The sequence below is a fragment of the Eurypyga helias genome, unplaced genomic scaffold (genome assembly GCF_000690775.1).
Source record: "Eurypyga helias isolate BGI_N326 unplaced genomic scaffold, ASM69077v1 scaffold22027, whole genome shotgun sequence".
NCBI classification, from domain to species: domain Eukaryota; kingdom Metazoa; phylum Chordata; class Aves; order Eurypygiformes; family Eurypygidae; genus Eurypyga; species Eurypyga helias.
In genome coordinates, this window is record NW_010261394.1 from 88982 (window position 1) to 115641 (window position 26660).

The following is a 26660-nucleotide window of genomic DNA, read 5'->3' on the forward strand; positions in this document are numbered from 1 at the left end:
GAGTTCTTTAGAGCAGCCTCCACACGCTAGATAAAAAGACTGACCAGAGCCTCATGTTGCTCAACAAGAGCAAGTAGATAGTGCAATATATGGACTAGAGTCAACTCATGCAACATTGCTGGCTAGCGGCTGGCTCTGTAGGAAGCAGTACCACAGAAAAGGATTTAGGATCCTAATGAACCTGTATGGAAAATACTTTACAATTTTATTTTTATATGGAAATAGCAGTGGCTATTGATTATTTCACAAATCTGAGTTTACAACAGGAAAACGTCACAAAGAATCAGCTCCTGAAGCTCTTGAATTTCCCAGTAACGGTGTAGGTCCCAAAAGATTTAAGGTGTTGAGACTACAGTTATAAATCAACAGATTTCAATTTGCAGATTCATTTGTTCATAAATAATTTATTTCAAATACAAGAGTTGGTGCTAGGGACATATAAGGAGGACTCTATAAATGAAGCTGAGACGATTAAGACATGTTCTTTAGAATTAAGTATTTTTAGTGTAATTAGAGATTTGTTATCAGTTTTAAAAATTGCATGATTACAACTTGGTCCTTTTTTTCTCTTTATCTTCCAAATACTTTTTCTTCTTATTTCTGAAATAGCGAGTTTTAAATAAAAAGGAAAAGTTGTCTTGAAATTGAATCAAATTTATCATGTGCCATGTACTTAGAAACATACTAAAGGTACCTATAAACTTATGATTAGTTAATTTTTTGTTACTCTGCACTTCTGCCTTCCTTTGACAAAACTGCAAGTTAAGGTACAGCTTCCTTTTCTACTGTGTTTTAGGCATTCAGTCCTCAAACTTGATAAAATATTTTGCGTATCTTCCTTTGAAACTGTGTATTCTTTGAATGTAGGTAGTGGGCATGATGGGTCCCTTGTCTGTTTTGTTTGTTGGGTTTTTTAATTCATTTGCCCTTGAGAGTTTTGTTTGTTTTCACAGAGGCAAAAGAACTTAGAAAAAGGTTTATAGAAACATACCAGCTAAAGTTTGTTTAGTGTGGCAGAGACAGAGAGGGGAAAACATGAAGATTCTTGTCATTTTAATGGGGAAAGACTGTATCTGGGGTCTTAGAGCCATTTTGAGGGGTGGCCTGAAGGTGCTAGGAGCCTGGTTTATTAAGGGGGAATGGGGGTAAACATGTCAAAAGATTTTTGAAGCATACAGATCTGATGCTTACCTTAACCATGTCTAACCTCTGAAGCTGAGGTTACCATTTACCCATCTGTATTTTTTATTCCTGTAATCAAAAAAAAGATGTAAGACCCAGAGCTGCCTTTGAACACTGTCAGGCTTAAGACAAAAATGCATTTCTAGAATAGATTGGGTCATGTAGGTCATGAGTGACTGACATGAACTGCAATAAGTTTCAGACTTTGGGAGAGTTAATTATGTATGTATACATTCAGCCATTTTTGTGAACAAAAACTTTTAGGGTGACTGAAATTTTCATTATTGATTTACATTTGTATATTCCAAAATAAGTTGTTATATTTTTAAGGGAAATTACATAGGTGCATATATTAAATATAAATGCACATATATATATATTAGAATTTAAAAGAACAGTTAGTTTTCTGAGCTTATTAAACAGTTTGGGAAAATGACATTTGGAGAAGACATTCCCCAATAAAATTTTCTTTAGTGTTTTTCTTAACAGAATGTTGTAATTTTTCCAGTAATTGTCAATGTATCTATCCTTTATAAATGGACAACTACACAACTGTGCTTGTCCTCTAATTTTCCTACAAAAATGTTCTCTAATACTTAACCAGATTTCTTTAAGTCTATAAAATCTCTTGGGGTCAATGAATCATTTTGATGTTTCTCTGGAATCCATATGATACTAAATTTTTTGGGCTTGAAACATTGTTTGGTTTTAGCAGTTCTAAGAATGCAGCCATGCCCAGATTTCTTTCGTAATCTTTTTTGTCTTATATAAAGACAGGGTTGAAAAAGAAGCATTGTCAAAGGTTAAAATAACCTTTATTGTGGTGCTAACCTATTTATCTTCACCACATAAAATATGTGAAAATGTATGAAAGGCAAACCCAGAGAAAAATACTATTTTTCCTACCACTTGCATTTCAGAGATCCGTTTTCTATAAAAAGTGTATCTACTAAGCTGTCTATTTAAAAAGAGGTCTGTATACAGTTTTTTATACAATTGTTCAAATCAACATATTGACATAGCTTTAAAATGGTAGAACTTAGACTGAATTTTTGTGGTATTGGAAATGGAACAATAATGCAACTAATAGCACAAATCCAAACATAGGCTTATATTAGCTACTGTGAAGAGAATTAACTATCTCAGCTTAAACCAGCACATTCTGTTAAGGATGTTTATATTTGATACTATCTTAACTTTGGAATTTTTTTTGAAAGTCTGGGTCTGAACTGATATTCAACTTCTTAACATTGAACCAAGCTTTCTGCATAAACTTCAGTTTCTCAAGAAAGCTAGCTCATAGAGTAATCTTATTCCTAAAAAGACTGGATGAAAGAAAAGGCTAAATACACAAAAATATTCAGATCTTCAATTTCAAAGGAAGGTTTTAATCACAGTCTATCAACAATATACAAATGAGCATAGAAAAATGATCTGGTCTTTCTGCATCAACTATAAGAGCTAAATATTTGTGATTTCTTAAGGAGTTTGTCAAAATTTAGTCATGCTTTTAGACAATAAATTTCTAGCAAAAAATACTTAGGTCTTGTCAGAACTGAATTTTAGTTTGAAAAGAAATTAAAGACGTCCTGGATTCGCATGATATTTGAATGAAATACCCCACAGAGTGAAATATGTTTGCCAGGAACCAAGAAGGAAAGTTACAGCTTTCTGCCAGATGAAAGACAATACGATATGGCTGGCTGTGGTATGCCCTTTTCTGTTGTGAGTATCCACAAGGTTAACCTGCAGCATATGATCCTTCTGCCTGACCACTCCCCCTCCCAGTCTGAGCAATTATTTAACCTACAGGATGTCTAACACTAGGGAAAGTAGTTCTTCATGTGTCATGTGTTTCCCAAAAAGAAATGTTGTCAGCTTATTTGAAATAGTCATAGAATGTTGTTGAACATTCTGCCTTGGATTAAAGTACTTTTGCTTGTCTTCTTCCTTTAACTTTCTGTTTTATTTCCTTGGGGTGAACTAGGCTTTACCTGCACTATTCAAATATACTCACTAAAAGCTAGGAAAGTAGAAGTCAAGAGATTACCAACCTGAAGAACTTTATTTAAATTTGTATTCTATAGAGGAAACTAGTGGAACGATTTCTTCTGTGTTTTTTTTTTTTATTTGCTTTTATTACATACTATTCTTATTAAAAACTGAATTTGAATGTAGAGAGGGCAGATAATTTGTAAAATCTCATTGAAAAGGGGCCATTTTCTTTTCCAAAGACCTCATTGCAGCTTTCCAGTATGTGAAGGGGGCCTACAAGGGTACTGGGAGAGGACTTTTTACAAGAGCCGGTAGTGATAGGACAAGGGGGAATGGGTATAAATTGAAATCAGGGAGGTTTAGATTAGATGTCAGGAAGAAATTCTTCACAGAGAGGGTGGTGAGGCACTGGAACAGGTTGCCCAGAGATGTTGTGGATGCCCCATCCCTGGATGTCTTCAAGGCCAGGCTGGATGTGGCTTTGAGCAACCTGGTCTAGTGCAAGGTGTCCCTGCCCATGGCAGGAGGGTTGGAACTAGATGATCTTTAAGGTCCCTTCCAACCCTAACCATTCTATGATTTTGACTGAGAATGACAGTAATGGCCTGTCTTACTGAGGGGATCAGAAGTCCAGAAAATGGCTTTAAAAAACCCAGGCAGGTGATCTGGAGAGTGAATTTTTTTTTAAAGTAAATAATTCCACACACTATTTTTGTAAAATTGTAATGTGGATTTTTTTTAATTATTATTAAAAGATGCTTTTTTTCCTCCTCCCATTCCTCCTGTTCTTTTGTAATGCTCCAGAGCCAGTCATAACTCAGTGCAGAGTGAGTGTTGCACATTAATTTTCTTCTGCTTGTTAATATTCTGTTGGGTAAGTTTCCTGTTTTTATCTTAAGATACTATATAGATAAAAGCACTACATAAATATCTATAAAACAATATTTTTGGCTAAGCCATGGTTGTCCTGTAAACAGTGAATGACTCAATAAGGAAATTAAAGAAGAAAAGAAAGAGCTATAAAGCGTTAGGTCTCCCTAATTTTCAAAAATAGTTTCATGATTTTGTCAGATGGTGATTCATCTTGTAATTCTGAGGTCCACCGTGTTTGGAAACCTGAGGTAGCTTCAGCTCCCATGGCAGCCAACATGTTGGCCTTTTGGAATTAATGTTCAACATGTTAGCAGTTACATGCTCTGAGAGATGTAAATGATTCACATTGCAAACACTCTGACTCTAACACTGATGGTTATATTTGTTATTAGAAGTTAGATTGCTGTTTTGAGGAATCTTTTCCCAGATATTAGAAGAAAGTCCTTAAACCACCAATTTCTGACATCTGAAAGAATATAGAAGGGTTGTCCTCAGCATGTCCAGCTTCTTTCATTCTTTCCATAAGCATCTGATACTGAACACTTCTGGAAACAGAGTACTAATGTAGCTATATATTTTTCTGACCTAGTACAGAGTTGTTCCATATCAAATGCTGGCCTTTCTTCTTGGTCTGTATTGTTAATGCCTTCTTGCATCCCCTGCTTCTAACCATAGTACAGTTTTAGGGATTGGTTTGGTTTTTATTATACCCTTGTGTTCCTCCTTGATCTAAGAGAGATGAAAGGCAATATGTGATAGCATTATTCACAGTTTGGACAGTTACTTGTAGAAATGCTTCAAAGCTGAGTGTAGGTTTGACACTCTGTCCTGTGAGCTGATTTTTTTGTTCATGGTTTAAATATGACTTAAAACCACCCAAATTATGTGTATAGTCATTATAAAACATTATGTAACTCCAGAATGTAGTCCAGATCATATAAATAATGCCTAGAACTAGATTGTATAAACAACGTTTGTACTAAAACTTGGTGTTTCAGTAGTTCATTCAGTCCCCATTAAAGTTAGTAGAACTATTCTCACTGAAGTTGGTGGTTGTAAGATTGGCTTCTGAGACCACTGAAGTTTAATTTTTGGTGGTAAATAGTTATTACATTTTGCAAAGGAAGGGATAGAATAAATATTAGAAAATGAAGGAATAATAAAAAAGGGTTGGGTTGTGTTTAGTAGTGAATTTGGTCGTCTGTACTCTTCATAGTCTTGGAAGTATCTTGTTTGTGTCCTGAGCAGTATCTAAATGAAAACTAATGAAGTCTAGCAAAAAAACCCAAACCAAATAAAAGAAACCCTTGAAAAATTCACCAAGTATTAAAAGTGTATTTAAAACAGTAAATCAAAGTGAATTAATTTCTGTGAAGTTTTAACAAAAATTTAGAAAGGTCTAGCTATGTTTTGTGTGTTTGTGAGAATTGAAACTTTTTTGAAGTAATCAATACAGTCTATGATTTTAAACAAACACTGGAAATAAAGTATGGAGGATACAGAAGTATAAAAGATATCTTCAGATGAACTAATGTGTGTTAAATTAACTGTATGCGATTTACTCATGTGTAAAGCTATGTTATATACCTCAGTATTTATGAAATTAATTCCTTCATCTGGTTTTAGAAATAAACATAAATATAGTATCCCTGTAACTGTCTATGTAGACCATGTAATCAAACATTATAATTTTATTTGCTTTTTCATTCATCTCGGGTTGTTTTATTTTTCTCTTAGTGGACACTGTCAGTAGAAATAGATCTAGTTTTTAGCCTTAGGTAATGGTAAATCTGTCATAAATTTTGCGTTAGTTATAATCTAGGACTGTATTTATGGGAAAGATGGACAGAACTTTCTTGAACTTAGTACCGTCAGAATCTCTAGGGATAAGTATAGTAGAAGCACACATACTTGAAAATCAATTATGTGTTTACTTTTATTGGCCAAAGGAAATGACAACGTGGTATATTTTGTCAAAGATGACAGACATTCATAGGAGTGCCAAATGTGCTCAATGATAAATCAGGGGGTTTTTTGTTGTTGTTGTTGTGGGTTTTTTTGTCTTGCATATTTATACCTTTGAATCATGCTTCTATATATTCAGTGATATTTCCTTTCAATACTTACAACATTGAAAGACATTTTGTAGGTTATGCAAGAAATAAAAACACTGTGGAGAATATTAAATTAATAAATGATAAACACTGGGCTAAGAAAATATTTGTGAGAAAAGTTTCAACCTATATAAGAGCAAAGAACTTTTAATTGGATTATGGTACAACTATAAAACAAAAAGATTCAATCTGTGTACAGCTTCAGTGTTTCTTGTTCCAAAAAATTGACTACAGCTTTAGAGTGTTAATTTTCATGTTTCATGATTTTGTTGACTTCTGTAGCAAACAATTTCATCAGAGAGGTAAAAATTTCAATAGCTGGGATGCATGCTTGCCCTAAAGTCACCAGTAGAACTTGGATGATATTCACTGCTAATGTAAGATTTTTAAGTACCCAGGTAATTGATGGGCACATCATGGTACACACCAATTGACATTTAGATTGTATAAGTGGAAAGTTCCCTCTCTCCCAGCTGTATTGATTCTTTTGAAAATAGAGGAAAAATACTTCAGAAATTTGCCATTTTCATATACCTTTGTACACCAGCAAAGTTGAAGACACATCTTTTGCAGACATTGAGTTTACCTGTGACTAGATTGCACACCCACACTTGGAAAAGGAGTGAAAAATTCTCATCTGAAAGGCTATAAATATGATTTGCATAGTGCAATTGAAAAGTAAATTCAAGGAAGGCAAAAAGGAATAATTTAAAATTTCACTGACAGTTTTTGGTCACATTTTCTCCCTTTTTCATCGTTCCTCATTTCGACCATTCTGCCCATAGGCCTCAGGCAATTGCAGAACTTGAATATATCATAGCTTTGTCTCTGCTGAGATAAGTACATGTCACTCTTCTGTGTCCAAATTGTACCAATTTCACATCTTTCAGATCCCGAAGGTGATCATTTATCTACTGCAGTCTGCTTCTGGAATAGATGTTAACTGTGACTTTTTTTAGTGAAAATTGAATGTAGTGATACATTTTATTTGTTGCATGCCTCTACAGTTTATTTACATAGATTTCTTAACATATACAACGATCTGAGACAGGACGTGTGATAAGGATACTTTTGTATATTTATGATGAATCGAAATGGTAGGAAAGGAAAGACTGGTAAAGAGACATTTTCTGTTTAGTAATGAGGGCATAGAATTTATCTGGATTTATTAAATAAAAGAATGGAAACCAAAACATACTGTAATCAAGGAATAGGGAATTCCAGAAAAGGGAATCAAAGGTGTAAAAATGCCTCCTTTTTACAATGAACATAAAGTCAACATTTAGTGAAAACTTATTTTTAAAAGCTAAGTCAGAATGGAACAAAACTGATACTGGTTCACAGTTACCTTATAAATAAAAAGAGTGGTCTTAGAGTCACCAAAATATGTGACAAGTACCTGAAGTAACCTTTTCAAAACAGCTGGAATATGATCCTTTTTTCTTAGAATTTCAAAGAGCTTGGAAGACCTTCTTGTTCACCAATCCAAACCTGTGCAAAGTCCTCTTCACACAAACTACACAGTAAGGTAACCAAAGTTAGGATAATTTCTCAGGATCGGAAGTCAGTGTAATCTGAAATATTCTGTTAATGGGAGAAAGGTGGTCCAGTTTTATAAATTAGATATTTTCAGACTCATGAACCCCAGGCTCTTTGCTGCTGAAGTAAGAGCAGCCTGAATGACTGAGCACTGTGTCAGTGAAGCCAAATTCTTCAGAGGAATTTACTTATTGTGTGGGAGTGATTTACTTCTCTCACTTATCAGAATATATTGAAAGAACATGTGGTCAAAGAACTCAAGGGCATATAAAAAAAATAAGTCATATACAGGTTGAGTTTGAAACAAAATGTAAATTTTGTTTTTATGAAACCAAACTGGATTCTGCCTTAAAGTGCTAAAGACACCAGTTATCACCTAATACTGTCACCCCTCTTCATTCCAAGCTATTAATTTAGTTTGCAAATTATTCCATCAAAAATGATATTGATTATTTGAAGGAATAAGTACATACAGCATTCACTTTCTTAGCCCCAGATTTCAATGAAAACTATTCACCAATTCAGTTCAACTCAACAAAAGCAAGTTTGACAGAACCAGGCACCTACATCTGGATATAAAATACTCGGTCAAAAATAGCAAACAGAGCTGTTCATGTTCTTTAGGCCTTTAAGTACCTTAGGTCTGTATTTTTTCAGAGTTTGACAGGCTTTTTTAATAACTTGGGTTTACCATCAATATTGGGATAAAATTACAAGAACTTGAGAAGGAGGGGATGCATCTCATTAAAAAAAAAAAACAAAAAAAAACCACAACCCCCACACACACAACAAAGACCCCAAAAAAACCCACAACCCACAAATACTGTTAATCTGATTTGTTTAAAATAAAACAATACAACACAGCATCTCCAAAGGTGTTTTAAGTGCAATTGCTCTGCAGGTGGCTATTCTGATATACAACTTGAAAACACTTGAAACAGTATGTAAGACAACTTAAATGAGACTTTGCAAAAGTTATCAAAACTGAACTGATTTTATCAGTGCACTATTTGACTTTACTCATTCATGCAGGCTGCATTAGAGAAGGAATGGCTAACTCTAGATTCCACCCGTTTCCCTTCAAAAACACTCCTGCTCTCAAACCAGCTGCACTGGCCAAAGGTAACATGTCACAGAAACTTCTTACTCTTCAGTCTTTGTTCATTCCTTAAGGATATGCTGTTCTGGAATGATTAATATGACAATCTATTGACTTGAAAAACACAATTACTTTTAGAAGTCTCAGACTTCCTCCTCAGCTCCAGATGCAATTTTTTCTTTTAGATTTTCTTTCATTTGCTAAGTTTTTTCTTTATTTTGGATTTATTTCAACACTTCACAGTAGCAGAAAAAAAGATGATGTGCTTCATCTGTACATTTGGCAATAGATTAAAAATTGCTAGTTGACACACTACTTAAAAATACTAAGATCTGCATTATATGACAACAGCTGAATGTTTTCAGAACAGCTAAAGGTCATTGAACTATAATGTCTGCTAGATATTTGATAAACTTTGAAGTTTTGGCTTCTTATTTTGGTAGGGTTTTCTCTTCTTGTTACAAGTGTAGTATTACTAATTTTTTATTTCCTACAAGTAAAAGAAAGGATTCTTATAATGTATAATTCATTATATTTGGGGATGTTATGGGTAATTAAGTCACCTTTTTGCCCTACTTAGTTGAAGGTAGGGTCTGTAATGGGCGTATCACCATTAAGAATATTTTCTGTTACAGTAATAGATTGCAAACTGGTTTGGGTTTATCTGAACATTGTAAACTCAAACTTGCAGAAATCAACTACCGCATTCTTTTTCTTTCTCTTACTTAGAATACTTCTAGGCCTTCAAATTCCAGTGAACATTCAAATAGTTTGCTGCTGTCACCACAAGAGGTTTGGCAATGTGTTAACAGACCACATTCATACTCAGCAGAAAATATCCACTTTTACAGCAGGTAAGTTACATAATACTTTTTTCCAGTAAATTTAGTTTAGTATATTTGGATTTGACAAAAAGCAAAAGGGGGACAACTTGAGGCTGTTTTCTAATGCATATGCTACTTTTGGTTAATATGACATTACAGGAGTTAAAATGGATTTACTTTTTAAAACCAAATGTATTAAAATCAGTTGTTATTTTTAATTGACTACCAGAATTAAGAATATAAGAATATATATGTATATTTTCATTTATCTAGGTTTGACTGTAAATCATAAAACTTATATTTTCTCATATGTATCCTAACATAGATGTTGAAATAGAGATTTGTAAGACTAGATAAAGATTAAAAGGGATTTCTTACACAGCTGCATTCTTTTGGAGAGAAAGGACTGAAATATGCTTCAAGTAATTGAAATGTAAACATTTCAAATTGGTGGCAGACTTTTATTACTCTCTAAGATAAAGCCTTCCTGGAGTATTAAAATAGATTTTCTTGTATTATTTCCAAGCTTCAAAAGTGCCTTTAGAAGGCACAAACAACTTGCAGAATAAGAAAGGCTGCAAAACAGTCACCCGAGACCCTTCTTCATTTACCTACTTTTCAGTACCGCTCTTGTACTTTGTTTTCAGGTCAGGGAAGGGAACAATGTCACAGCTCTCTGACTGGAAGGAAAAAAAGACATTTTCATTCATGTCTGAAAAAGAGGAGAAAATTTCAGAAGAATGGTATGTTAAGCTATTTTGCTTACATAGTGACTTCCAGGAATAAGTACAGTATAGTTGGCTGTTATTGATCACTTTCTTTAAGACCACCTTTCAAGAATCTCTGTTTTGCCAAAGTAAAAAAAAATTGTAATTACTTTTGCAAGTGTCTGGGAGACCAGCTTAATAAGATGCAATAAGGTAATGTTAAGCACTGCAGCTATCTGTGCTATTCAGAAAGTTTAATACCATGCATAACAAGTACTATGCACTGTATTCTTTTTGAAAAGTGCATTACAGAATAATATGCAGCTGGTGTAACATAATATATGTGAAATGTTTAGTAAGTTATTCTCTTCCCCTAGGGGTTTTAAGGATATTTCTACTGCACAGCTAATGCTGAAGAGAGCCCATAAGATGAAGCCCAAAAAATACAGTAACAAAAAATTAGGTAAGTCAATGCTTAAGAAATGGTTATATTGATGTAATTTTTCTATTCTTAAATCTCAGAATACTGTCTCTCTTTTAAAATGTTTGCTTGCACAACGTTAAACATTAATTTCAATAATGGTGGAGTGTGGTTCAGTAAAAACAACACAGTTTACGTCTCTGTAGAGAAATCAATTTGTTGCAGTGTTAAAATATTCAGATTTTAAAAATCATTCTACTGGATTTTGAAGTTGAATATTTGACAGTTATATTAAACAGAAATTTTGTTTCTTTATGTTCACATATCTTTTTCTAGATATGGAATTTATCTTTCTACATTTTGCGCTTGTAATTTTGACTTGGGGGAATCTCAGTTTAAAATTATTAACTTATGTAAGAACTATTTACAAAATGACAGTTTGATACATATGAAATGAAATCACATCTTTTGTATTAAATATTATACTGTGAAAATAGTGCTTTTGCAGCTTCTCTGTAATTGTCTTCTGATTCAGATAGTTTTGTCGATGAAACTTTCTTAGAACCATCAACTGTTAGTACAGTATGCTAATACAAATGTTAATAAACTATGTTAGTAAAATTATTAATAGCATACTGCTAGTATAAAAAAATGTTCAAATGTGTAAGAGCCTGGTTGACAATAAGACCTAAGTACAAATGGTCTTTGGAAATTGTACCTGTATTTACATTTAATATTTTTTAATTATATCACAAGTTACAGTTAATTTGCATAACTCTTCTCTTTTAGTGTTAAAAATATTGAAAGACATTTTACTCTTGGAAGGGAAAAAATTCAGTCCATAGATAAAGTTCAGAAAAGTGTTTCTCTGTATAATTTTTTTCTACTTTAAATGTTGTGCCTAGAAATATGACAAAAAAGATCCCTACTCTACAAAAGAAAGAAAAGGAGGGAGGCATGTTATCAACAAACCATGCTTTATTGTTATGGAAAGAAGAAAAAATGGATAAGAGTTTATAGTGATTCTATTTAAATCTTCACAGGTTCCCATGATGCCCTACCATGTTACAAAAAAAAAAAAAAAAAAAAAAAAAAAAGAGTGTGGTAAATATCTGGTTTACATCTGAGTTTTTTGCATATGTTCCATTTGGTGGAATCTGTATCATTTCTTAATGAATAGAGCTTATTAGGTTATATCATCTTTTCTCCATATGCTTTCTGGTTTATGTTAGTTGTAATTAATCCAGTCATCAAGGTCTGATTGACCATATCAGAGTTGCTATCATATTTTTGTCGTAGTTCTAATGGATTTTTTTTTGTATGTTTATATTCACTTTGTTCAGATTATTCAATACACTATATGTGTTTTGAGCTTACTCTCAAAGAATACTCTCAAATATTCTAACGTGTTGAAAAAGTTAACAAAATTTTTGCACAATGCTTTTGTAGGTTCACCTTTCTCTACTTGATACCAGCTTAAATAGAAATTTTTTTGTCTTTCTATTATGTGAAACACAAAAATAACCTGTATATATAAACTTCATGGATAGCGTTCGCTGACAGTCATTAAAATCACTTCTTTTAGATAAGCAGAAATCATAATTTCTAGAACCAAGAAATATAACTGAAAATATTATATACTCCATACCTTTTCAGTACAAAAATTATCAAGCCAGCTATTCTTTCTCATACAGCACACTGACTAAGTCAGTCCTTAGACAGTAAGGACCAAATAGACACTATCAATTAAAACAAGTATTTTCATCCTAAGTTGATGCTACAACCCAGATGTTGCACTAAAAAAATGATCCTGATGGAATATTCTCCATGTGAGAAGAACCTCCATGTAGGTAATTGTTTTACACCAGCTACCTCCTCTGAAGTGGTGAGAGCAAGTCAGGGTCTTGTTGAGAGTCTGGTTGAACAGAGGTACGTAACAGCATTTCAATTAGAGTAGATATACCTTATCCTGAGGCTAGCCAGCTCCAGATCAGGAAACTGTAACCAAATCCATTAGGCTGCCAATATCTTTCTTGGATCTCTGTGGGGTACAGCTCATGCTAGAATACTTACAGCTATTCATTCCATTATAACTAGAGAGAGAGAGAGTTCACAATCTTAGGCCATTGCTTTGAGTCTAACCATACAGAAGCAGGAATTCCATAAGCAACTTCATTCTTTGTAATCTTTAAAAGCAGATGAAATTAATCTGAATAAGTAGATGTCAGCATTGTCTTTTAATTTTTCCACAGAAATTAGCATCCTATCACCTTCCTCTCCTCTGAAATGAACTCCATCCATCTTGTACTTACTGAAGCTGCATATGAAATTCTCTAGGATTTATTTTTATTATTATTATTTCTGTTCCTTCTTTTGAATTTTCAAGTGCTGAGTGTTATAATTGCAAATGCTTCCCTTTTAACTTTCTTATTTAAAATACTCCAAGGTATGCTAACTACAATAAAATAATTCTGTTAATGATGCAGATTCATACCCAATACCCAGCATCCACTTAAAAGTGTGAAGTACAAGGTGTAAAAAACCAGTTTTCCATGTTAAATCCATTTAGTACTACACATCTGACTTAAGGATTTGCTTTTAAGTTCTGACAAAAAGCAAAGCAACAACAGGTAAAGGTTCTAGATACGAATAAATTATATAATAAATAAATAAATAAGCTGGTAGTTCTTATGCTAAGATTTGAGGATCATCCCAAACATCTTTTATCTGCTATTGAGCTCTTCCATGGTTATGATGATCTTAGTTGCAGGTAATGCTAAGGTACTGAATGATTTGGTAGGAACAAATGGCCTGTTGAAGTATGCTGTCTGTTTCCATATACTATCAAACCCCTTTGCCTTAAGCCTGAGGTTCACAAGTGCTAAGTGTTAAATCAGCCTCCATTCAGAGTTTTACAATTTCTCTTTAATATAGTCAAGACATCTGCAGGATTGGAACTGGGATTGGACAGTCATGAACAGCTCTGATTCTTAACATCCTCAGGCATGGGAATTTATTCCTTTCCATTTTTCATCTACAGTTTTTGCCTTCTCCTAGTGCAACAGTGATGAGATTGATTTGGTTAAGTATAGGAATCCACATCTGATCTGGTCATCTTCATTCTTTTATGGAAAGTAATAGCCACCTTAAATGCTCTTCATTTTCTACTAAAACAGTTCAAAAACAGGCTACTTGAATCTCACTGTAAAAGCACTTATAGTTCTCCATTGCCTAGACACAAAACCTAGAGTGACTGGCTGAAGTACGCAGTTAAAACTGTAGATATGTAGAAGTAACTGAGAAGTTTCTTACCTCCTGTTTCTGGCCACATACCTTCTCAGTACTGAAAAAAAATGTGGAAAATACTAGCAAGTGCACTGAAGCCTGTGGTTTTTATTACAAGGAAGAGCTTAAAGTAGCATAACCTTGTAATAAGGAGTGATTCAGACAATGCTTATATTGCAGTAGACCAGTCCCACCAACTAATGGCCTTAAGGCTTCTTATACCATAATCCACTACAGTTATGTATGCTTGTTTATGTAGTTAAATAAAGTTGTGGCCTGTATTTTAATGATACCAAATGTAGGCTGTGTCTGCTTCAACTATTTTTACTCTAGAGTAAGATAATATAAAAAGTGTGGGCAAGAAACCAGAAATTTTGCAGCCAAGTAAAACTGGCATAATGTCAGAAATATTCCTGTTTATCATGCATGCATAAAATTCTGTAGAAATTCTAATTAAAAATCTAAATACAGCAGACATTAATGCACATCCCTGTGCTTAAAAATTAAGCATCTATGACTCATAATAATCCTAGCTTCCTAAAGATGTCGTGGCACAGCAGTACAGAATTTCTTGCTTAACTTCTTATTTCCTTGATTCTCTGTATTTTACATTAGCCTCTGAAAACTAACTTCTTTTAAGATGGCTGGAAGCCTCGTCTTGCTTTCAGCTTCCCTCTCCTACACTGCAGTATTACTTCTTGTTTAACCATTTCTTCTCCAAAGGAAAGATGTCTTGTCAGTGACTGACAGTATGAGATGGTAATTCTTGCTGCCATATAGTCAGAAAAAGAAGTTAAAAAAACAGCTGCACAGAGCACAATGATAAAGGTACCTCAGAGAAGTCAGCAAATATTTTTACTTCTAGTTTAGAATTTGAGAGCAATGCAATACTAATTAAAAAAATAAAACCAGCCTCCCCCTCAAAACCCACAACCCCAAAACCTATGACTATACAACATTGATTTGTTGAATTAACAACAGTCGGAATAAAATCTGACAGTTATTATTATTCATTGTTACATCTTACATAAATGATTGCTAATCTATATTTTCTAAGTAGTAGAAAGAAAGCTACTTTTGTTGTTGCTGTGTATTCCATGTTGCAGCAGTATCTGGGAACTCAACTATGGATGAGTTGGAGTTCTAATTGCTGTTCAATTATGGAACAAAATGTGGTCTTTTTTCCAAATGAATTTACAAAGTATTTTACAGATAAACATCTGCCACTCTGTGCTACTTTGATTTATCAACTCTTTAAAGTTGGCACAGATATGTTTATGTTTTTCTAATTACAGATATTGCACAACACAAATTAATTAAAAACATTTAATTTTTACAGTTTCTCATATTATCAAGAATTTGTTTAGCAAATATAGGGCCAGATTAGGCAGCAACTATTCCTTCCATATTGTTTCTATAACATTTCTTGTGTTTGTCCAACTTGTCTTCCATAGTTGGAGTCAGCCAAGCAATGTGCATTAAATTACCTCCCCGGTTCCTAGATTACCATCACAGATCATCATCTAATAAACCACATTTAAATGAGTATGCCAGAATCCAGGAAGATATTTGTATGATTTTGAACTATTGGACTCTTTCACAGTTCTCTGTGTGAAATCTAAAACATTTGATTTGATTGCTTGTCATCAAAGCATGCATGCAGTTCATCTCCCTAGCTCACTCAGAGACTGAAAAGCACCAGTATTATGAAGTAATCTATGTAATATTGCCTATATTTGGGAGTAGATAAAGAAAAGGACTCGATTTTAATAACAAGAGAGCTGTAGGCAGTGGTTGAGGTGATCCAGGTAGGTACAAATTCAAGTAGTCTGGCACTGTGTTAAATCCCTGTAGATTATTTAAGTTATTTTGCAAAGACTCAAAGATGAATCTTCTGATAGAAACCTCTTAGAAGAACAATTTCCATCATTTTCCTCTCTTCCCAGTTCATGGACCATCTTTACTGCTGATACTACCTTGTGCACAAATAAATGTTTGAAAAATCGAGGTTGGCACTACCTCATTCATGTGGGCTTCACCCAAAAGTAACTTTACCAAGTCCTTAACGTTGGACTGGTTGGAGTTTTCATAGAATTAGGTGGGAGACTGGATTAAGGAAAGATGACGTTTTCAAAAAATTTTGAAAAAAATTCATTTTTTTCCCACATAGGAAAAAAGTGTGTTATTTCAAGAATTATTTTTAAGTTAATGAAAAAAAATTTGGAAATCCTCAATCACGTTTTGTTCTAAGAGTGTTTAATCAATTTTGTCATATTCTCTTTGGTCTTCCTTTGAAGAAAGACACTATTTTTTTAACTAGCATAATGCTAGAATAAGTTAGAGGTCGTTTTATCCACCCTGTATCATATCAGCACTATACACTGGATGTTGGAAAATTTGTAATTGCAAAAAATTTTGTTCTGTACATTTTTATCTGTGTATAATACTTGTACGGCTGTGTATCTTACAAGTATAGAAGACAATAATAATTCATGCTTTACTTAAGTTGTTTTTTACAACTTCTGTTACTACAAATTTATTTCTGAGTTGGGAGGCATGCCAAATAGGCCTACTTCATCCATCTATGTTAAGTGAGTATCTACAAAACTAGTAATCTAGTTTGTGAATAAATTGATCCTGTTATCAGAAACATTCTAATAATCTACCTTAAAAACTAATGGAGCTAATCATTATTTATTGTGCTTCGTATGTCATTTAATTGAATTTATTCTTTGGTTACTGGGTTAAAATTACTTTAAGTCTAACATCCTCTGGGTTAACCTGGAAACTATAATCATCATACAACAAGATGAGAGAGGTTCTTCTAGACAATTTGAGATAACAAAGTGTAAGGTATCGCTGATTCTGCCTTGGGAAGAAAGCATAGCCTAAATTACTTCCATCCATATTTTCAACAATTCCTTCATTAGTCAAGTTTGCTGCTTTGTGAGAGGTTAGCACCATTAAGAACATTCTGTCAACTAAATGCTGCTGCAGTGTGGTCTGACCAAGAGTACTGTAACATTTTTATGGGTTTTGTAAATACATTATCTCTTAAAGTATCCACACCCCATTAGAGATCTTCTCCAGGCTTACGAGTCAAAGATGCAGAATGTCTGCATTATCTTGCTTATATCAAGAGAGCGTTTTCTGAGGAAAAAAAATGGAGTTCTTAGGGTCACTTTATGGTCCGTGAGTTTGTAACTGAAATGTTGACTGCAAATATAGAGATCTAGTCAAAACCAACTTTACAAATTGCTGTTAAGCTTCATAAGAAATTGCCCACTGACTTAACAGGGCATTCTGATTCTTTATATCCATAAATATGGGAACCATGCTTTACTTCGCTGAAGTAGTATAGATGCTACTCTTATCTGACAGTTTATAGTCACCTTTGTAGACAAACCTCTTCTACCTCATTGTTTCTCAGGTATTCCTGAGAGTGTATTTATCTGCTTGTGCTATTCTTTTCTTGTTTTAGCCATGTGAAAATTCTTTGATTTTTTCCTTTGTCTTTCTGTTACTCATGTTATCATGCTGTGTCATGCATACAAAACCCTGTATGCTTTTGTTCATCATAATATAGTTACTTTTGTTCCTACATCCTTCTCAGTCCCTTTTTTTAAAATAATTTTTATTCTACACTGTGCCTAGAATTTTCACATTCTTTCTAATCCACTGCTTCCCTTAAACTCCTACTTTCTTCCCATGTCAAGCAAACAATTCTTCCTTTGCATAACAAATAATGCCTGAAAATCACCCTTCCTGACTTGTGTAGTTTTGCATGAGTTTAGTGGTTTTTAATTAAACTTCATATATTTTTTTTCAGTCTAGGAACATGTATTATCTAGATTTATAGATAGTTCTGTGCTCTTCTTTGCTTCTTTTCGAAGTTTTCAAAATAGAAGTTATGAAACTAATCAAAATTTTACACTGTGACATATTGATGATTCTATAGACTTTTGGAGTATTTTTTATTTCAGTAAGGATGGGACATCCTACTATCTAAAAGTTTAGCCTTAAAAAAGAAACCATTTTCTGTTAACATTTCTTCAGTGTAAATGACTTGATTTAGACTGTTGAATAATTTTGAAGCAAAGCTTTTAGAAACAGTGCTTGGCACATATTCTGTTAATATTTCTGCTTTAAAACCGTGTTTTTAAAAATATTTTCTGCAAGTATAGGCTATAGAATTTATTTTTAATTTTGAGATGAGCTACCTAAAAGATCAACGGTGTTAAAATCTTTCAAAATAGTGACTTCGGTTCTCAGTTGCACATGTATTTATGTTGCCTTTTTTTTAGAAATAAAAATCCTTTGTGAATATAAAACCTACTTTAAAAGACATTTTCATTTATTAAGTGGCTAAAAGGTGAAAAACTGCTTGAAGGAATGAATAGCCAGGTCTGACCTTTGATTTTAACTTGTTCTTGTCGTCTAGACCCAGCTGTGTGCCTGGCGTTGTTCAAAAACAATGAAAATAAACATGTCCATGTGAAACCACCAAGGAAGACACAGGCTATAAATGCTGGCTACTTTGAAGGTATGAACAAGTATTTCTCGTTATCTCCAGGCATATAAGCATATATATCTTCCAATGTCTTTTAAGCAAACCTACTTGAAATGTAAAACAGTATTCACAAATAGAAGGCAGGAGTTTAAGGTTCTTATCTGTTCCTGGGTATCTCAAGTTACAGCAGTGAGACATTTCAGTTTTAATTCATTGGGTGGGCTGGGGTGTGCTCCTAGGGATTAATTCATAATGAACTGGTGCCTAATATATTTATTTATTATTACTACTAAATCGTCATCATAAAAATAATCATCATAAGAAACATCAAAGCATGTCACAGAGGTATAAAATACAAAGCACTGAAATAAATTCTTCACTCATTGTCAACTTTTCTTAAGCCAGCCATTAATTCCTGAGTGTCATTAATATGTTTTTAGGAAGTTACTTTCAGAAATATTCTCTAAAACTCCAACATTCAGCAGAAGACAAGCAAAGAATCTTCAGCATGTAAATATAAAATTTGCTTTCCCAAAGCATATAAATACTGATGTTACTCTTTTACAGTTGAAAATCATGTTAAATCCCCTTGGTTTCAGTACAGTTAGAATAAGACCAAGTTATTTAAAATACCCTTGCTGTAAGAAGCTGACCATCTTCAGAGTCATTGTTTTTAGACTGATTTCTTTTGCAACTCAATAGTCTGCCCAGAAAGTTGTCTCCTCTGTCTTTTCATCTTTTTTCAAAGACATAGCCATATGCTATCTTATTTAGTACCAACCTTAAAGTAAAATAATAATACTATATTAACATTCAGTGACTAAGGATAGACATTAGAATCTTCCTGAGACAGGTGTGCAATCAGTATGAGTATACCTGAACTGCAATTCAGTCAATTAACCTAGCTATTTGAAAGCCCATATTTGCCTCTCATTCATGAGCCCCTGCTCAAATTCAGTTGGAAACAATTCTTGGTGAATTGTGAAGAGTAAAAATGTTTGCACTATTATTTGCTTGTATCCAAGCATGAATTTACTTAGGATATAGAGAGTCTGTATATACTGTGCCTGACAGCATTCTCGGTGTCTCGTATGTGTTCCTGTGGTGTATGCTTATATGCCAGACTCTGTTATATGCCGACAAAATAGGGCATGCAGACTGCCTGCAAAAACACTGGATGCCCAAAGCCTACAAGCAGTAGTGTGAATGTTCAAAGCCTTGTCACAAGATAAGCTTGATCCCAGGCTCCTAAAGTCAGTGTAGGTTTAGCCTAGTTTTCCTGCTACCAGTTTATCTGTTCCTCCTGGAGATAATTTCCCTTTGTTTGGAAAACCAATATATGCATTCTGAATATTACTGAAATTAAATTTTGAATAAATGGAGAGAAGGCACTGTAGCAGATTAGCTGTTAAAAGGCAAACACTGTAGTGGTACTTTGTTTGTTTTTAATTGCAAGGACCAATATTGTACTCCTTTGTCCAGATAATAAACAGATTTCTTTTCAGCAGTCTTTTTTGGGTGCTTACATGCAATCTGCTGAGCCTTTAAGAAGATAAGTAATACTTTTCTGCTTGACCATAATATAAAATTGTCCTTCTACCTGAAGCATTGCTGCTTCAGGTAGTATGGCCAGAAAACACAAGGTTGTGAATGAGAACCCAGAGTGCAGCACAGAGCATTTATTTATAGGTATGTGAGATACAATCAGACAGAACTAAGAGTTTCTAAATTTAGAATTTGGTAACACTTTGCATGTTATCTACTACAAAGCAAAGCACCAGCATGATAATTTCACAGACTTGTGTTATCAGTCATTTTTCCCTTGCTCACAGAAAAGTTGTTTCCCATTTTCCCTCTCTCACCTTTTGACCATTTCTTCCTCTTTTGCCTGGAATAGATTTCTTTGGGTCTGTTCTGCGATGGGAGTTCTTTCTCTAACAAGAAAGTGGAATGTTTTCACCCTGTATCCATAAATCTTGTGGACACCATATTTTAAGCCAAGAGAGAGCACAGACCAGTCCATTGCATGGTCGAAATAAACTTCCTCCATTCAAGCCCTTTTACCTTCCCAAACCAGTCAGGGCTCTGGTAGAAAATTTGAACTCCAATCCATCTCCTTCATAAACCACTAAATAAATCCTAAAAAACACATTCTAAATATTCCTGCTTTATTTCTTTAAATTGGGAAGTGGGGGGAGAAACCATAGCATGAACAGCAAGTACACATGTGTTATCTGTTAAATAACAGAATCACTACTTTTGAAAGGGGATGCCCTCGGAAGTGAAACAATTAGAACAGTTTTAGGCTTTTAAACTAAAATACATCATGGTAGTGAATATTTAAGAGGTAATCTGGTTAAAATGTACGATGTATGTCTTTCGTCTTTAGTTTGTGTTTAAAAATACAAATAAGACAAAAAGGAATAAAAAAAACCTAGAAACATAAAAATAGAGTGAAAAGGAATGAGCTTAATATCTGATGCTTGTATGTTTCTGAGCTAAAGGTTATGTTCTGTCATAACTTGCCTTCTCATCTAAACTACTGCATCATGCTGACAGTGGTATCATGCAGCATCTGTAAATCAATATCTAAACACAGTGAAGAGACGATGCAATATTCAACTATGTTCTTGTTACAAAAGTTGTGAGGAGCTCGTATGAAAATGTTGATATCCGATTTTGAAAACTTGTGCATATCTTTAATCCCATGAGACAATTCACTTATCTCTAATTTGACATGCACATTGTAGGAAAATACATTTTCAAAACTTGAGTGACCTCATAAATTTTTATTAAATTTTAAAAGAGGCATCATGCTTTAGTCACTGATGTTATATAAATCCCCACAGGGGACCACTATTTCACATTTTTATTACAATAGCACACAGAAGTTAGGAGACAAACCCCTTTGTATTACACGCTTCATCAACAGCACAAAGAAATGTTGTTCCAACAGACAAGAACTTACCATTTAATAATACAAGCAACATGTGAAAGCACAAACCATGGGAATTTAATTAAATCTGTGTTAGTGTGTCTGTGTCTATGTATGTTTATCTGTCAATACACACATACAAGTGTGTATACACACAAATATAAATGTATATACCATGAGTTCAAGTAGGCATATGAAGTATAGCGCTTATGCTTTTACATTTGTATATTTTGAAAGGCAAGTAAATTGTGTACAATTAGTATCTGGTGTAATTTGTAGTATCAACGTTCATTTTGTAATCCTAATGCTTTCTGACTAGATGAGATTTCAGTTTCCTTAAAATTAATTTAATTCATGTGATCATTGTATAGTACAGATTCATTAAAACTCTTATTTAAATAAATAATATTTTGAATGATACTCGTATGTTGTGATGTTAACTTCAGTAGGATAAGTAAGCCACATAATATGTAAATGTAAATATGTGTTTACTGCTTCTCTTAAGAAACTATGACCTGATCAAAAGCCGGACATGAGGTACTTTCACTTCTGATGATTTGCTGGACGTTTCCTGGGATTATGTATATTACAGTGCTTTTTTGGTGTGATAGCATTATGGCTCCAGCACAGTTGTTGAGTTTCAGTTACTGCTATTAGTTGCTAAGCAAAATATGCCTGTTTTATTGCAAGATGTTGGAGGTTTTTGTGTGTTTTGTAGATGGTGACATTTCAAAAATCTCAGATTTTTGGAAACAATATAAGGAACAGATAATTTTCATAATTTTCTATTTTGCAGCAAAGTGTATTTTGAGAAAGCTTTATGGCTGCTTCTCCTCTTGTTTCCTAGAGGTTATTTCAGTCATTGACTTAACATAAAATCGTCTTGGTTATTTTGAATAAAGTAGATCAGGAATTGAAGGAAGAGTCTATCCTTGACTCTTCTTTTCTTGGAAAGTTCCAATTAGTACTGGCTGAATGACATCTCTGCCAGCTGTGCATCTGTAATTATAGTGTCTGTAGTTTCATTTACACAGAGGAAGGATAACTACTTTTCCAACCAACAATGTGAGCGCTTTGTCCTGGTACAGCAGTTTAGAAATAAAGAAGCCCCAGGCCTAGCACATTGTTTTGCTACAGGGTTTGGGAACAGTGTGTATCTTTTGGGGTCCTCTTTAATCCATCTACCTCAAAAATTTTCGTGGGTTATCCAAATAATTTCTGTTCAGTGTATTGAGAAGCTGGATTCCAATCTGTAGAGTAAGATGCAAGAATGCAGTAGATCAGCTGAAAGTCCAATTAAATTACTCAAGTATTATTTAGATATGATTCACTTAGTTTCTCAGAATTTCATAGACCATGTTCCAATTAATTATGTAGGTGATTTATTGGTGCATATAATATATTTATTTTTAGTCATGTCTATACCATGGCACATCTAGACCATACACCTTAAAGAAGTGAAAACAATACAACTTGACTTCAGCCAGGAATGTGCACAAGGGCCAGTGCTAGGAAGTTCAACTGTATTAAAAATGCATTGGACAATGTTGTCAAGATATGTTTACTATAGTTTGGAACCTATAGTTCTAATCGGCAGTACTGTGTTTCCTGTCATTTTATGCTCGTTGGTGACTAAAGAAAACATAATGGCTATGATGTTAAGACAGATTTCACCAATACAAACTTGATAATGAACAGATTATGCTTTCTCAGGTGGCTTTTAATTATGGAAATATTTATTCATTTCTCTTTAAATTATGAGTGAAATAACATTTATTTTTCATATTGGAACAAGAATAAGAGGTAAAATGATCTTACATCATATGACTGGAAGGTAAGTCATCTGTTTTCCAGCTTTCTGATAGTTCACACTTAAGAAACTCCTTGTAGTCTCAAGTGAAAAATGTTGCAAAAAATTTTTATAGATTATTATTTCTATTGTTAATTAAAAATGTGAACTTGAGACTCTGGAAAGCAGTATTTTAAGGTTACCTTTGAGTTAATTATGTGACCTCATTAAAATATTTTTACATAATGATTACATAGTTTCTTAGATTTTCTATATTATGGAATATGAATACATTGAAGAAAAAATATATGCAGAAATAAAATAGAATTTATATTCACTGAAATCTCTGCTTTAAATATGTGCCTTGGAGTTAAGAGACGGTATTGGGAGTGGAATGTTAATATTCACCCTTTTTTGTGCTTTAAATATTTTGTTGTTTGTTATTTAAGAGCATTTTAAAAGAGATTGAACTCTAGCTAATAATGTGTTAGCTGTTTTCATCTTTCAGAAATCAGCTATTTTCAATTCAAAAATATAAATGGCATCAACTCCCATGAAGCGCATTGTATGTAAACAACCATTTCTAAATTAAGCCATCTTTTATTTATCTGTGATCTGAAAAGGATTAATAACCACATTCTAAACACAGCCTTGCTGCAATTCTGGTAGCTCAATTGCCATGTTTACAGTAACGTACATTTATTACTTATCTCCCAGGCTTCAAATTTGTATGCCACATTAGGGAAGTAGTTTCTAAACCGTACTGAACTGACAAAAATGACAGAATAATGCATTTCCAGAGAATGCAAGATCTGTCCTGAAATGTGATGAAAATGCATTACAGAAACCTATAGTGTGGGAGGGGATCTATCTTTTAAAATCAGAATTCTATGGCTTTGTTTCTTATTATTTAGTTTGAGTTCACACAACAGAACTCTCGCATTGAAATATTTTCTCATTTTAAGGAATTAATGGCTCTCCACCAGCCCTTTAACATGTAAAATGAGTAGGTTACTTGTGTCCAGTACATCCAAAAAGAGCCAGGATAAAATAAACATAAGGAGTTGGATATCTTGGAAAAAATCTGTCATGGGTTTGGGTTAATCATCTCCAGAAGAAATTCAACTTGATGCCTGAAATGTAAGACTTCTTGGAGAAAGCAGTAAAGCCTGAGGCAGTGTTGATCTGAAGGAGTGCTCTCCATGGGTCAGAGCTGCTCTGCTGGCAGAGTGCAAACCCAGTTCACAACAGCGGTACGCTGAAAAGTTGTAAAAGACTGCAGGGGCCTTACAGTGCACGCACACAAGCTTCAGTTACATAGTTCTAGTGGCCCAGTTTCTTATTATAAAATAAAACTAAAAAATAAAGTCTGTGCCTCGTTTTCTAGCCTCCTGTCCATCAATGATACTGTAGGATTTTTTCAGTATTCATGGAATGAAGCAATACTGAAATTATTGTTTATGTTTAAAAATAAATATGTAAAACATCATTTATGTGTATTTATGTAGAGCATTTCAGTGTCTGAATATTTAAATTATCTAGACATATGACACTTTTAGTAATATTCTTGCTTTTCACATTCAATTAGAAAAGAAAAAGAAGAAAGGTTTTCTATTTGCCTGAAATTCCTGAACAGGAGATTTTGCCATAGGTACATACCAAATTAATATTATGAATTCTCACTGTGTTCCAGTTTTTAGGGTTCCTGTATGCACACGTTAAAAGATTCTGACCACATATTTCACCTACCTGTGTATTATCTCTTTGTTCACATCTCCACTCTTTTGCAGACTGTTGTAATTTGTGGTGGTATCAGGACTTTATTAGCACATCAGACTTAAATGTGGTCTCTGAACCAGAGAGAGTGTGTTTGTTCCAATAAACTTCCAAAACTTGTATTTTAGACGATGTGTAGTCTATCACCTGCGATTTCATAATATAGTAGTTTACCAATCTTCAACCTAAAAGGATCTGCATGTAAGAAAAAAAATCTTAATACTTTTTTTCTAATAACTACCCAATTGGAATGAGATCTCATTCAGTGGCAATGAGATTTCACCTGAAATGTCATCAGAGGTTGAAAAACAGTTTTTCTCATTGCTGAATATGGTAACACAATAGTTTAGATAGTTCTGTTTGCATCTTCTGAGATTCCTGCTCTCTTTTTCTCCCTTTTTCTTGACATTTTATTTCCAAAAGCTAGGTAGTGTAGATATCTGCATCTCAGCCAATGTATAGGTAAACAAGTTGACTCCACGTTCACAGCTTTTAATACTACATAAGGCAATCATTTTGGATGAATAGACCCCTGAGTACCGAAGCATTTCAAATCCTTTTTCATTTGACCATTCAGTGACCTGATAACTATTTCCTGTCCCTAAGTAAGGTTGTGACCCAGGTCTTAAAGTGCAAAAGACAGATAATTTTAGCAACAAGTTAAATCCAAAAGGATTTGGTTGGAGGGGCTAAGGGAGAATATATTCGGCTAAATTCCTCTCAAATAAAGTGTTACAGCACTTGGATTTAGTACGTCTAGTTAAAAGTAATTGTTGAATTTGTTTCCATCTGTTTGGATGCCTGGGGACTGTAGTCAATATTGGGGTGGTTTGTTTATTTGTTTTGCTTTTACTGAACATTACTCAATACTCTTTTTACACTTCAAAAAAACAATTGCTAATGAAGAGGTCATTAAAAGTGCATTTTCAGATGTATTCCAACTATTTCAAGCATTAAAATCATATTGGTATGCAAATGCTATTTTAAAATAGGCCACAGAAAGTGTATGGTCTATGTCCATAGATGTATCATGAATGTTACATTGCAAAAATGTTCATCTTGCAAAAGAATTTCCATTTGGTATAGAGCTATGAACAAGGAATATAATATATTCTTAGAAATATTTTATAAATACAAATCTTGTTTCAGTTGGACAACACTGGAGATTATGCTGCTTATAAAAGAATTATTTTCTTTCTATTCTGTAATGGGAACTATGGTGTTATGGAGAATTAATATTATTAATGAGGTCAGAGACCTACAGCATTCCAAAAAGGCCATTTTCATGTGTTTAATATTGAACATCTATTCACATCTCTTTTTTTATAAGTAATAATATTTTTCAGATATAAGTAATAATATATTTTGGTAAAGTGCAACATATGTGTTTTCAACACATTAAAACAAGATTCTAAAACTGAAATCTAGGTATTAAAAATTTTATGCTGCTCAATACTAACTGTCATAGCAAAGGTATAGCTTTAACAAGTTTCATGTAATCGATTAAATTGTATCATAGACAGATGATATCACAATGAGTTGCAAGTAACTCAGATATTTTAATAAAAATGTACAGTCATGAAGTGATAACTCTGTAATTCTGTGCTGTTA

At 33.6% G+C, this 26660-nt stretch overlaps 1 protein-coding gene across 1 annotated transcript in view; it reads left to right on the forward strand.

The window, feature by feature from the left end:
* The window catches only part of LRRIQ1 (leucine-rich repeats and IQ motif containing 1), a gene marked incomplete at its 3' end in the record, with an annotated part of 86862 nt that overhangs the window by 46793 nt on the left and 13409 nt on the right, over positions 1-26660 (forward strand). The window contains exons 18-22 of the mRNA XM_010155366.1: positions 8736-8825; positions 9532-9656; positions 10274-10369; positions 10711-10796; positions 18481-18582. Of these exons, the coding sequence (XP_010153668.1) occupies positions 8736-8825; positions 9532-9656; positions 10274-10369; positions 10711-10796; positions 18481-18582 (499 nt within the window). The remainder of the gene's footprint in view (positions 1-8735; positions 8826-9531; positions 9657-10273; positions 10370-10710; positions 10797-18480; positions 18583-26660) is intronic.